Genomic DNA, 13894 nt, shown 5'->3' on the forward strand with positions numbered 1-13894 from the left:
AAGAGAGAGACAAGGCAAGCCTTGAACAAAATAGGAAACAAATCAAGGCTTCTAGAAGCCCTAGCTTGGCCGAGTATCTCAAAGGGAAAAAAGAGGAAATTGCTCATGAATATGTGATATTCTATAGAAGAGGAAACTACCTTATTGAAGGTGAGACCTCTCCTATAAATAGGAGCCTCATTTCCTCACATTTCATTCATCCAAGTTTAAGAGATTTGAGAGACTCTCTCTCTAGAACTTGTGGCCGAAATCCTCTCTCTCTCTCTCTCTCTAGTTTATTTTCGATTTTTTCTTGTCTTGGCACCTAGGTCCTCACTCGACCTAGTGTTTAGCTCTGCGACTTCGAGACTCGTTCTTAAGTCGTAGTGTTTAAAAGTGCCCACTCACTGATTCCTTTTATTTCGAGTGATTTAGTGATAGAAACTATCGTGGTTGCTCGAGTTCCCGAGGAAAGAAAAGAGAGACGTGCTGCGAGGGGAGACGAACGTTGCCAACCTTCCAAAGGCTCATCAACGTTCAAGCATCAAAAAGGTTAGTAACTTTAATAGCTCATATTAGTTTTTATTTACATGCACATGCTCTTGTCTAGGTTAGTAAAAACTAGTTTTACATTAAAAGAAAATTTTTAAAATTCCGCCGCTTAACGAAGCGTTAAACTTTTTCTCAAACCCTAGATCGATTCCAACAATCCTCCCCTCGGGAGTTTCTCTACGCCGTCAGGCGCTCTCTAAGGTCCACGCTTGGAGCGGGGCGAGGCGATGTCGCCCTTGGTCGAACCGTTCGGCGAGCGCTTCGGCTATCGGCCCCAACATCTACCAGAGTCGCTCTCTCCTCGGTGAGGGGCCGTGACCGGCCGCCTCTTGAAACCGAGGGGGCGAGTCCCCGGGAATGCGACCGCGCCTGCTGTCGCGCCAGGTGCAACGGCCCGGCCAAAGCATCGTTAGACCTCTCGGGCCGCGAAGGGGCAAGGCTGGGCGTTGCCTCATTGGTCCTTGACTCCCCCACATATTCGGGATCGGAGTCGTCTTGGGCGGACCTATCCTCAATGTCATAGCCGAGGATGTTAGCTATGAGCGTGCCGTCGACGCCCGGGCGGTCAAGGAGCTCCGCGAGCCGCCGGACCGTGTCCTCTCGGAGCTCGGCCTCAGGGTCATTCATCGGGTCTTGGGGCTGGCTCTCGCTATCGCGAGGTTGCCCGTCAAGACGATGTGCGAGGCGTCGAAGACCGTACCTCGAGCTCGTCGCTCGGGTACCCGCGGAGGTAGTGGGAATGTGACTCATCTCTCGAGAGTCGTGAGAACACAGGGAGAGAACTGGTAGAGGGAATGCGTCGTCAAGGTCGAGAGATCCCCTCCTTCTAGCGCCAAAATGTTGTCGCTGTTTTTCGAACAACGATTTAGGAGCCCAAAGTGGTTAGACCCAAGGCCGGACGAAGTGGTCTCACTCCGGCTCGAGCGTGTCGGGCTTCGTATCCCACGCCGTCCCTTAGCTGTAGGTGATCTCTATCTCGTCCAAGCACCTGAAATGTAAGCAACAAGGTGTGAACTACAAAGGGGAAACAGAGGGGTTGCCTCTGTTTACCTCTCCGACGCTCAACATTAGTAGGATTGAGGTGGATATAGGAGGTTTAAGTGTTTAGAGGCCGAGACTTGAGAGAAACGAGCGAGGTACGAGTTCGACAGCGTTTCAGTACTCAAATTCGGATTACCTTTGGGAGAGGGCAGACCTCTCTATTTATAGGCGGCCAAGGGGTGTTTGGGGGGCCCTTTGGCCGAGTGAGCACCTTTCGGTCGGCCAATGGCCGAGGGAAGGCTCTAGAGCCGGCCAATGGCCGAGGGAAGGCTCTAGAGCCGGCCAATGGCCGAGGGAAGGCTCTAGAGCCGGCCATTGGCCGAGGCAAGCCTTGAGCCGGCCAATGGCCGAGGCAAGCCTTGGGCCGGCCAATGGCCGAGGCAAGCCTTGGGCCGGCCAATGGCCGAGGCAAGCCTTGGGCCGGCCAATGGCCGAGACAAGCTTTGAGCCGGCCAATGGCCGAGGCAAGCCTTGGGCCGGCCAATGGCCGAGGCAAACCTTGGGCCGGCTGTATGGGCATTTGACTTGGCCCTTGGTTTGGGCCGGCCCCTGGTTGGGTCAGGGCTTCGCCGTTCAAGACCTCGCACCGGCCACGAGGGTCGAAGAAATGCCTTTGTCCTCGTCGGCCCTAGACGGGCCGACAACAATAACATGGTATAAAAGAAATAACAACAAGCATAAAACGATTCAAGTAAATAAAAGAAACTAGCAAGACAATATAACTAGTCACAAAATTTACTCGAAAAATTCTCAAACCTTTAAAACACGTTTTTCAATATAAAAAATTAAAAACTTTAATGTGTTTTAATATCATCCCATACTCATAGAAAATCAACATGATTTTTAATTTAAAGGCAAGAGCAATAAATTAAAAAAAAAATCTAAGAAAACAATTCTAACTTGTCACAAAATTAGTAAACTTTCGAAAACGATTTTCAAGCTCATATTTGTTAAATACATGTACATGCATATCTTTGACCATAGATCTGATACCATTTGTTGGAATTGATCTAGGGTTTAAGAAAAAGTTTAACGCTTCGGTAAGCGGCGGAACTTAAAAAATTTTCTTTTACAAGTAAAACAGTTTTTACTAACCTAGACAAAGAGCAAGCACATGTAAATAAAACTAATATGAGCATAATAAATTTACTAACCTCTTTAGAAGCTTGAACGTTGATGAGCCTTCGGAAGGTTGAAAACGTTCATCTCTCTCGTTGCATGTCTCTCTTCCTTTCCTCGCTAACTCGAGTAACCACGAAAGTTTCTATCACTAAATCACTCAAGATAAAAAGGAATTAGTGTGTGGGCACTTTTAAACACTACGATTTAAAAACGAGACTTGAAGTCGAGGAGCTAAACACTAGGTCAAATGAGGACCTAGGTGCCAAAACAATAAAACGAAATTGAATAGAGAGAGAGAGGATCGGCCAAGCTAGAGAGAGAAGCTCTCAAATCTCTAAAACTTGGGATGAATGATGTTGTCGGCCCGTCTCGGACCGACGAGGAAAAAGACATCACTTCAACCCGCGCGACCGGCGCGAGGCCTTTGACGGCGAAACCTTGCCTCAGCCATTGGCCGGCCCAAACCAATGGCCGGCCCAAGTTCCAGCCGGCCATATGCTCAGCCGGCCCATGGACGGCCCAAGGGTCAGCCGGCCAATGGCCGACCCAATGGCCGACCCAAGGGTCTCACTCGGCCATTGGCCGAGTCAAAGCTTCAGCCGGCCAATGGCCGACCCAAGGGTCTCACTCGGCCATTGGCCGAGTCAAAGCGTCAGCCGGCCAATGGCCGGCCCAGTTCACTCGGCCATTGGCCAAGGCAAAGCTCCAGTCGGCCAATGGCCGACCCAAGGGTCTCACTCGGCCATTGACCAAGTCAAAGCTTCAGCCGGCCAATTGCCGACCCAAGGGTCTCACTCGGCCATTGGCCGAGTCAAAGCTTCAGCCGGCCAATGGCCGGCCCAGTTCACTCGGCCATTGGCCAAAGCAAAGCTTCAGTCGGCCAATGGCCGACCCAAGGGTCTCACTCGGCCATTGGCCGAGTCAAAGCTTCAGCCGGCCAATGGCCGGCCCAGTTCACTCGGCCGTTGGCCGAGGCAAAGCTTCGGCCGGCCAATGGCCGACCCAAGGGTCTCACTCGGCCATTGACCGAGTCAAGGCTTCAGCCGGCCAATGGCCGGCCCAAAAATCTCACTCGGCCAAGGGGTGCCCCAATGACCCCTTGGTCGCCTATAAATAGGGAGGCCTGCCCTCTCTCAAAGGTAATCCAATTTTGAGTCCCGAAACGCTGTCGAACTCGTACTTCACTCGTTTCGCTCATCTTTGGCCTCTCACCACCTCTAAAACCTCTATACTCCACCTCAATCCTACTAATGTTGAGCGTCGGAGAGGTAAACAGAGGCACCCCCTCTGTTTCCCCTTTGTAGCTCACGGTTCTCTCATCTCTTTCAGGTATGCCGGTGAGCTCAAGGGACATTCACAGCTAAGGGACGACTCGGGATACCGAGTCCGACACGCTCGAGTCCAGGCGAGACCACTTGGTCCGGTCTTGGGTCTAACCGCCTGTGGCTCCTAAATCGTTGTCCGAAAAATAGCGACAACATTTTGGCACTAGAAGGAGGGGATCTCGACATTGGCGACACATCCCCTCTACCACTCATCTTCCCACTTCTACGACTCTCGAGAGATGAGTCATGTCCCCGCCACCGCCGTGGGCGCCCGAGAACCTAGCTCGAGGTGCGGCCTCCGAGGCCCCGCGCGTCGTCTTGGAGGGCAACCTCGTGATAACGAGAGCCAGCCCCGAGACCCGGCGATTGACCCCGAGGCCGCAGCCCGAGAGGACACGGCTCGAAGGCTCGCCGAACTCCTAGACCTTCCCGGCGTCACCGGCGTGCTCATCGCCGACCTCCTCGACTCCAACAACGTCGACGACATCAACCACGAGACCAACCTCGACCACGCTATTCACGAAAGTGGACGCACGCGCACGCTTCCAAGGGGACACCATACTCATCAAACACGAACGCGATAGAGATGGCTGGGGATGACTTTTCCTCGATTGAAGCATGGTTGACCAGCGAGGAAGGGGCCGTGTGCGCCAGAGACGGCCCGTCCCTCCAGGGGGACACCGGCCCGGCCATGCTGGGTGCCGAGGAGGGCTGGGCCGACCAGCGTGGGACCGGCCAGGGCGATAGGCACGCTGGGGATGTCGTGCGCGTAGGCCGGGTCGACCAGGAGGACTCCGGTGGGCCGCGTGGCTCTAGTGAGGGCGCCTTCGGCGAGCCCGGCGCTGGGGGTGATGAGCCGGCCTTGGGTGGTGCCGCGCGGGTTGCTGCAGGTGTCGGGGAAGACCCCTTCTGGCCGGGTGGGGGTGCTTGGCTGCCCGTGGATGGCCTGGTGGCCGCGCCTAGCGGGGTCGGCCCCGAGGGAGGCACGCCGGCCGAGGGGGGTACCGGGAAAGACGCGCCGGCTGAGGGCGACACTATCTGTGTCGGTCCTAGCGTCGGGGAGGCCCCCACTCGATCGGGTGGGGCCGTCTGGATGACCGCCAGTCGCGCCTGCGAGGGAGGTCGCTCGAGTGGAGCGCACGCGCCGGGGAGGACGACGCCTGGTGAGATCGGCGTCGGGGGAGGCACGCCAACCGAGGGCGACACCACCTGGCTGACCCAGGTGTCGGGGAGGACCCCACTCGACAGGGTGGGGCTGTTTGGCCGTATGTCAGCCGCGCCAACGAGGCGGGCGGCCCGGGCGTGGCCGCGCACCAACAGGGAGCCGCCGACGCCGGGCGATGCCGCCCATGGAAGGGACGGCGCCAGGGAGGACGTGAGCCGGCCAGGTGGCGCTGGCCAGGGGGCGGCGGCCTGCTTGTCCCCCGGGCTAACCCTAGGCCCGAGTGGGCCGGGGCTGCGCGTTGAAGACCCAGGCGGCCGAGAACTGGGCCGGGCTGCTAGGCTGCGCGCGCCCGACGAGGGCGAGGGGTCATTTGGGCCGGACCCAGGCGGGAAGGACCCAGCCGACCGAGGACTGGGCCAGGCCATCGGGCCGGGCGCGCGCGAGGAGGGCAAAGGCCCATTCGGGCTGGACCCGGGTGGGAATGACTCGGCCGACCAAGAACTGGGTCGGGCCATTGGGCCGGACGCGCACATGGGGGAGAGTCTGGCCGGTCAAGGACTGGGCCGGCACGAAGAAGGGAGCTTGGCCGGCCAAGAGCCGGATGCGCATATGGGAGATCTTGCCGGCCCCGACGCGGGAGAGGCGGACCTAGCCGCGCCGGGCACGCGCGAGGGGAGCCGGTCGGCTCGATCCAGTGACCGTCAGGGGGTCTCATCTTCCTCGAGGAGCGTTCCCGACGCCGAGCGCTCGGGTGAGTCGTCGGGCCGTCACGCCACGCCGGCCATGATGCTTTCACTAACCGCGCGGGAGGAATCGCGAGCTCTGGCCTTCCCAGTCGGAGAGTAGCGATTCGCGACAACATTGATTGCTCGGGTGTCGACGTCCTAATCTCGCTCTTGCTTGCTAACTTCATGAGTCTGAGGAAGCGCTATTGCATCCCGGATTCGGTATCGATCCTGCGAGATACGGCCTCCGAAGCCTCGCGCATCGCCTAGGAGGGCAGCCTCGTGACAACGAGAGCCAGCCCCAAGACTCGGCGAATGACCCCGAGGCCGCGCTCTGAGAGGACAAGGCTCGAAGGCTCACCGAGCTCCTAGATCGTCCCGGCGTTGATGGCTCGCTTATCGCCGACCTTCTCGGTTATGACGTCGAGGATAGGACCGCCCAGGGTGACTCCGACCCCGACTATGAGGGGGAGTCAAGGACTGACGAAGTGACGCCCAGCCTCGTCCAATCCCGGTCCGAAAGGACAAAAGACGCCCCGATCGGACCATCCCATCCGGCGCGACAACATGAACGGTCCCACTCTCAGGGGTTTGCCCCTCGGTTTCAAGAGGCGGCCGGACACGGCCCCTCACCGGGGAGAGGGCCGCCCTCGGGGACGACAGGGCCGAAAATCGAAGCACCCGTCGGACGATCCGAGCAAGGGCAACTTCGCCTCGCCAAGCACCAAGCGGAGACCTGAGGGAGCGTATGACGGCGCAGAGAAACTCTCGAGGAGAGGATCTCCGCCAAAGGCTCAACTCCCGGAGGGATGCACTCCCCGCCACCACTCTTGGCTGACCTCAGGCCAACGCCGGGGATCAAGCATCCAATGAGCGTTAACAGGCGACTCCCGCAGCCCCGGCGGTCAGCCCAACCAACGGGGTTGACATGGTGACGATGATTCAAAGCCTTCAAAACCAGATCATCGAGATGAGGGAGTCAGGGAGGCAGAGGCCCTATGGAGGGATCGAGGAGTCGTACTGTCCCTTCGCCGCTCAGATCTCGCACAGCCATGTGTGGGGAATTTCAAACTACTGTCCATCCCTCCTTACGATGGACGGACGGACCCGAACTTCCATATCCAGACGTGGATGACAATGTAGGGACAATCGGACGCCACCCTGTGTCAAGCCTTTAGCCTGACTCTCACTGGGTCAGGATTAGAATAGTTCCGGAGCCTAAGACCGGGGAGCATCTCGTCCTTCAGGGCCTTGCGAGAGGCCTTCCTTGCTCGGTTCGCCACTCTCGTGGCACAAAAGAAGTCGAAAACCTACCTCCTGTCTATCCGGCAGGGAAGAGACGAGACCTTCAGGCAATACCTAGCTCGCTTCACCGAAGAATCCCACAAGGTCGAAGGGTTCGACGACAAGGACGCCATCACGGCGATCACAGAGGGGGCGCGCACAAGTGACTTCCTCAAGTCTATTATTGGAAAGGTCCCACGGGACATGGCGAAGCTGATGTCGAGAGCCCGCACCTATTGGAATTGATCTAGGGTTTAAGAAAAAGTTTAACGCTTCGTTAAGCGGCGGAATTTTAAAAAAATTATTTTTCAAGTAAAATAGTTTTTACTAACCTAGACAAAGTGCAAGCACATGTAAATAAAACTAATATGAGCATAATAAATCTACTAACCTCTTTAGAAGCTTGAACGTTGATGAGCCTTCGGAAGGTTGAAAACGTTCGTCTCCCTCGCAGCACGTCTCTCTTTCTTTCCTCGGCAACTCGAGCAACCACGAAAGTTTCTATCACTAAATCACTTAAGAACGAGTCTTGAAGTCGCAGAGCTAAACTCTAGGTCAAATGAGGACCTAGGTGCCAAAACAATAAAACGAATTTGAATAGAGAGAGAGAGAGAGGATCGGCCAAGCTAGAGAGAGAAGCTCTGAAATCTCTAGAACTTGGGATGAATGAAATGTGTGGAATGAGGCTCCTATTTATAGGAGAGGTCTCACCTTCAATAAGGTAGTTTCCTCTTCTATAGAGTATCACATATTCATGAGCCAATTTCCCTTTTTTCCTCTTGAGATACTCGGCCAACATAGGTCTTCTAGAAGCCTTGATTTGTTTCCTTTTTTTGTTCCTTTCTCTAGTTGGCCGATTTCCCTAATGCATCCACATGCAAATTTGTTTCCTCTTTTTCTTTTGGCAAGTATCTTGATATATTTATGCACAAAATAATATCTCTTTCTCTTGGGTATTTGGGCGCCTATCATGCTCTCTAGAAGGAGCTTCTAGAAGATTCTTAATTTGTTCATGACAACATGAAAAAGGCCCATTAAGAATTTTCAATAAAATTCTTATGAAATGAAATTAATCTACAAGGCCCAATTAAACTTACTTGGCCGAGTGATGTTAAGTCATCAAATGACCTTGTCAAAAAAATTTATTGACATTCATTTCATCCTATGTCTCAAAAGACAAAAATACCCTTTTGACAATTTTCGTTCTTGTTTTGACTTAGCTTCCAGTTTAACTATTCCTACTCGATGTGATTCGTGACAGTGACCTCATGGATCCAAATGAACAAAGCTTGAGCTAAATACTTGGACTCAAAAGTTCACAAACATTTTCCAAGTTTAGCTTAATGTCAACTGACTCCACTAAAGAGTTGACACTGAAAATCTCTCGGTTCAAATGAATTTATTTTCTACTCAAGAATTCAACCTAATTGTAATGAGTGGATCCACAGAATATTATCAGTGTTTACCCTTCATGAATATCATCAGCTAGTCGGGATTTACAAAATTACCATTTTACCCTTCTAGATGTTATTTCCTCAACTCCTTTGTCGCTTTTGAATAAGTTAGAAACAATGTATTGACGATGAGCTAACAAGTCACATTGTTTCATCCAAAAGAGTCAAGACTCAATTTGGACACTGGCCAGTTCATTTATTCACACTCCAAGGAACAAAGCATGAGGTGATCAAGATGGGGATCGTCCCGACCCTCGAAAGAGGAGGAACAACGGAGGCCAGGCCCCTAACGGTCGCTCCCTCCCTGGGCCAAGACCCTCACATGTCGATAGCTTCTGGAAGATTTCGGCATTCACCCTCTGAACACTCCGCAACAAGCTAGGGAGCCCCGCTCTTCTCATGAAGGATCCCGCGAAGCGGGATCGAAGAAAATTTTGTGAATACCATCAAGACCACGGGCACCTGATGTTCGAATGCTACCAGCTCAAACGTTAGATCGAAGTCCTCATTCAAGACGTGAAGCTGAAGGAATACGTCCTTAGAACGATCGGGACGGCCGTGGTAAACGGAGAACACCCGCGGCAGGAAAGGAAAGGTCCGGCGACGGTGACCGTCACTGATCGGACGATGAACGAAGAACCGGTGAGCTCACAAATGCACGTTGTGGGCTCAATCATGGGTGGACCAGAATTCGGGGACTCGAGCACACAAAGGAAGAGGTACGTGCGAGAAGTTTACCAAGGAAAAATAGCGCACCATTTCAACCACACGTACGAGGCTCCGCCTCTGACCCCGTTCGAGTCCATGTTCTTCACCAACCAGGAGGCGGTGCGAGTGCTCCACCCACACAATGACGTGATTGTCGTCTCGGCCCCGTTCGCTAACAATCTTGTCCGGAGGATCCTGATCGACAACGGTAGCTCTGTCGACATCATCTTCAAGTCGGCTCATGACATGATGAAGCTAACCGGATTGAGACCAACCCTGATCTCGACCCCACTCTTCGGCTTCTCCGGGAAGAGGGTCATGACGGAGGGTACCATCGACCTCTCGGTTACGTTTGGGACGCCTGGGGGGATCGAGGTCACCCACATCGTGTCATTTCTGGTTGTAGACCCACCATCAGCGTACAACATCATCATAGGTTGTCCGACCCTCAATCGATTGAAGGCCATAACTTCCACCTACCACCTAATGATGAAATTCCCAACCGAGAAGGGAATCGCCATAATGTTGGGAGACCAATCAATGGCAAGAATGTGCTACATCCAAGGCGTGGATGGAAAGGGGAAGGGGAAGATGGTGAGCACCGTCTTCCAACTCGGAGACAAATTCCCGTGCAAAATCGAGGAAGGCGGCACCTTCGGGGAATTGGACCAAAGGGACGATGTCGAGCGTCGGATGGTGGAGACACCGGATGACCTCGTTCCCATCGTGCTGGACGACGCCAAGCCTGACCAAGTAGTCAAGGTAGGCGCACAGCTCCCATCCGAGATCCGACTCCAACTCGTAGCCTTCCTCCGCAAGTTCAAATACGTCTTCGCGTGGACACACGCCGACATGCCGGGGATCGACCCCGAGATAATGTCCCATCACCTCAATGACGACAAGAGGGTGACCGAACGCGTCCAACCAAGACGGGTATTCAGCGGAGAGAGGTACCAGGCCATTGGTGAAGAAGTCGACAAGCTTCTCGCCGCCAACTTCATTAGGGAGGCGGAACACCCCAAGTGGGTGTCAAATGTCGTCATGGTAAAGAAGCCGAACGGGAAGTGGCGGATTTGCATCGACTACAAAGACCTCAACAAGGCCTGCCCAAAAGACAGCTTTCCTATCCCAAGAATCGAGCAACTCGTGGATGATACAGCAGGCCATGAACTGCTAAGTTTCATGGATGCCTATTCGGGATACAATCAGATCCGCATGCATGAACCGGATCAGATCAAGACAACCTTCGTTACAAACCGCAGACTCTACTGCTACAAGGTCATGCCTTTTGGTCTCAAAAACGCGGGTGCAACGTATCAAAGGTTGGTAAATCGAATGTTCGCCGACCAAATTGGCAAGACAATGGAGGTCTACGTGGACGACATGTTGGTCAAAAGTCTCAAAGCTCACGACCATGTTTGATACCTCAGGGAGATGTTCGCGATCCTACGGCGTTACAACATGAAGCTCAACCCCAACAAGTGCGCTTTCGGGGTGGAGTCTGGAAAGTTCCTGGGCTACATGGTGAGCCGCCGTGGGATCGAAGCCAATCCCGAAAAGATCAGGGCGATCTTGGAAATGAGGTCTCTGCACAAAGTTAAAGAAGTACAAAGTTTGACATGAAGAATCGCCGCCCTGACGCGATTCGTCTCCAAGACCGACGGGTTCGTGTGGACGGAGGAGTACGAGGAGGCATTCCATGAAATGATAGCCTACTTCAGCTCCCCTCCATTCCTTGCAAAGCCAAAAGACGACGAGACCTTGTACGTCTACCTCGCGGTTTCCGACAGGGCCGTGAGCGCAGTCCTAGTGCGCGAAGAAAACATTGTCCAATGGCCGGTCTATTACGTGAGCAAGGTGCTCCTCGACGCCGAGACTCGATACCCAAAAATCGAGACATTGTCCCTTGCCCTCGTCATGAGCGCGAAAAAACTGCGCCCTTACTTCCAAGCGCATCCGATCGTGGTGCGCACAGGGCATCCCATCGAAAAGTCCTTACAAAAAGGGACCTCGTCGTGAATGGCCATATGGTCCCAAGAGCTGGGCGAGTACGGGGTCGAGTTTCAACCGAGAATCGCTATCAAAGGCCAGGCCCTCGCCGACTTCGTGGCAGAGTTCACCTGTAGGGGGACAGACAAAGACAACAAGGGCAACAAAGGCGAGGAAGACAAGGAGAACGACCACGACGAGTCGTCGAAGAAGAGGACTAGTGACCCGATAGGGCCAGTCTGGGACTTGCACGTGGATGGCGCATCAAATGCCCGGGGGGCTGGCGCCGGCGTCGTACTCACAAATCCCAATAGGGAAAAATTGAGGTACGCCCTACGATTCGAGTTCAAGGCCTCCAACAACGAGGCAGAGTACGAGGCTCTGATCGTTGGCTTGGAGTTGGCAAACAAGCTAGAAGTCCGAAACATGCGCATCCATTGCAATTCACAACTAATTGTGAACAAGGTGAAGGGCGACTACGCAGCCAAGGAGCCGCACATGGTCGCATATCTATCTAAGACTCAGAAAACCCTATAGGCCCTGTCATGGTTCGAAATATTCCAAGTTCCCCGAGAGGCGAACATTGAGGCTGATGCCCTAGCGCCTTACGTCGGGGATAGACAAAAAGGGAGAGGGAAGCGTCCCGATAGAAGTTCTAACCCGGGCCTACCTCTTGAGGAGTGACGTAGGGGTAATTGACGAAGTGCCACCCCCCTCATGGATGACGCCACTTGTGGAATACGTCAAACGAGGAGTCGTTCCCGAAAACAAAGAGGAAGCCAGAAAGCTGAAAAGCTTGGCACCGAAGTACACGATGAGGGGGGATAACCTGTTCAAAAGAGGATACTCTATGCCCCTCCTCTGATGCCTAACCGAGGTGGAGGCGAAGAAAGCGCTCTGCGAGGTGCATGAAGGGCTATATGGGAACCACGCCGCCGGACAGTCTTTGGCCCTGAAGCTGCTAAGACTTGGGTACTTTTGGCCAAAAGATGTGACAAATGCCAAAGATTTGCCCACATCCCGCGTCAGGCGCCGGCCCCGCTATGCCCGATCGTTGTACCTCGACCCATCGCGAAATGGGGAATCGACCTCATTGGTGAGCGGCCTACGGCGCCGAGACAGTACAAGTACGCAATCGTGGCTATCGATTATTTTACAAAATGGGTAGAGGCAGAACCGTTGGCAAAAATCACGGAAGCGAACACGACTAACTTCATCTGAACGCATGCATCTGCGACATATGCGAGCAGTTGGGCATCAACAAGACTTTCTCCTCTCCTCGTCATCCTCAGGCCAATGGCCAAGTCGAGGCAGTCAACAAGACGATCAAGGAAAACCTGAAGAAGAAGCTGGACGAAAGAAAGGGGGCGTGGGCCGAGGAGCTCCCCATGGTCCTCTGGGCATATCGAATGATCGCGCAGAATGCAACCGGCGAAACCCCATTCGCACTTGCATTCGGCATCGAGGCCGTGGTACCCGTCGAGACCAAGCTGCCAACCTTCTGCATTGAAGAGTTTGAGGAAACCGCTAACAACGAAGAAATAAGGCTCGAGCTGGATCTCATAGATGAGAAGAGGGCAGACGCACTTACTCGCCACGCCGCACAGAAGAGGAAGGTCAAAAAGTACAACAATTCCAAGGTCAAGCTGCGGAAGTTCGCCAACGGGAGGCTTGTCCTCAGAAGGGTGTTTCAAAACACCAAGGTGCAGGGAGCCGGAGTCCTGGGTCCAACTTGGGAAGGCCCGTACAGTGTGCGCCGAGCCATACATGGCGGCACGTACGAGCTCGAGAACCTAGAAGGGCTCATGTTCACTCATCCATGAAACGCCGAGCATTTGAGGCAATACTACCAATAGAAGCCTATTCCCGATTCTTTCTGCTCGATTGTTTTCATTTTATTTCCAGTTTTATTGAGAGACAACTTCAAATTTAAATAGGGCCTATGGCCTGGGAATGTAATTTTTGCCTATTTTTACATAGTAATGAGATTACATTTCGCCTCAAAACCTTTGTCATACATTGTTATAATTTCTAGTCTCCTCTACGAGTACACAAGAAAATCGGGGGGATAACAGGTACATAGTACATATCTTTTTCGTGCGACGCTCTCGCACGATTTGACGCTTCTCATGCCGAAAGGTAGCGAGACGTCAACAGGTCTCGTCCACGCACCGGAACGCTGATCATATCTCTTTTCGCGCGACGCTCTCGCACGATTTGATGTCTTGCACGCCGAAAGGTAGCGAGACGTCAACAGGTCTCGTCCGCACACCGGAACGCTGATCCTCAAGCGGCAGTCAAAACCCAAAATGTAACACGCGTACCGGCAGGTACCGCACTCGACAGGAACTGCGCTTGCCTCAAGCCCGTCCGGGTACACAACACGCACGCCGACAGGTAGCGTAAACGCCGGAAAATGGGCGCGATGGCCATCCATCTCGCGCGCGCCGATAGGCAGCGAGTTACGAATGGATAGCAAAGACTCGCACCCGTCGGACGAAACTGGTCTAGCCAGCGTCCGCGGGAAACCTCGCTGCTAAGTGTGGCACT

General features: G+C 53.8%; 1 protein-coding gene across 1 annotated transcript; it reads left to right on the forward strand.

The window, feature by feature from the left end:
• Positions 1-12732: 12732 nt before the first annotated feature.
• LOC149390281 (uncharacterized) lies at positions 12733-13258 on the forward strand. Its single transcript, XM_089619733.1, has 2 exons — positions 12733-13095; positions 13250-13258. Exons 1-2 carry the CDS (start codon positions 12733-12735, stop codon positions 13256-13258), a joined length of 372 nt encoding a protein of 123 aa, XP_089475859.1.
• Positions 13259-13894: the final 636 nt, after the last annotated feature.

This window comes from Urtica dioica, chromosome 7, assembly GCF_054948205.1.
Source record: "Urtica dioica subsp. dioica isolate 48M chromosome 7, U.dioica_male_clone48M_v1_H2, whole genome shotgun sequence".
Classification (NCBI taxonomy): Eukaryota; Viridiplantae; Streptophyta; class Magnoliopsida; order Rosales; family Urticaceae; genus Urtica; species Urtica dioica.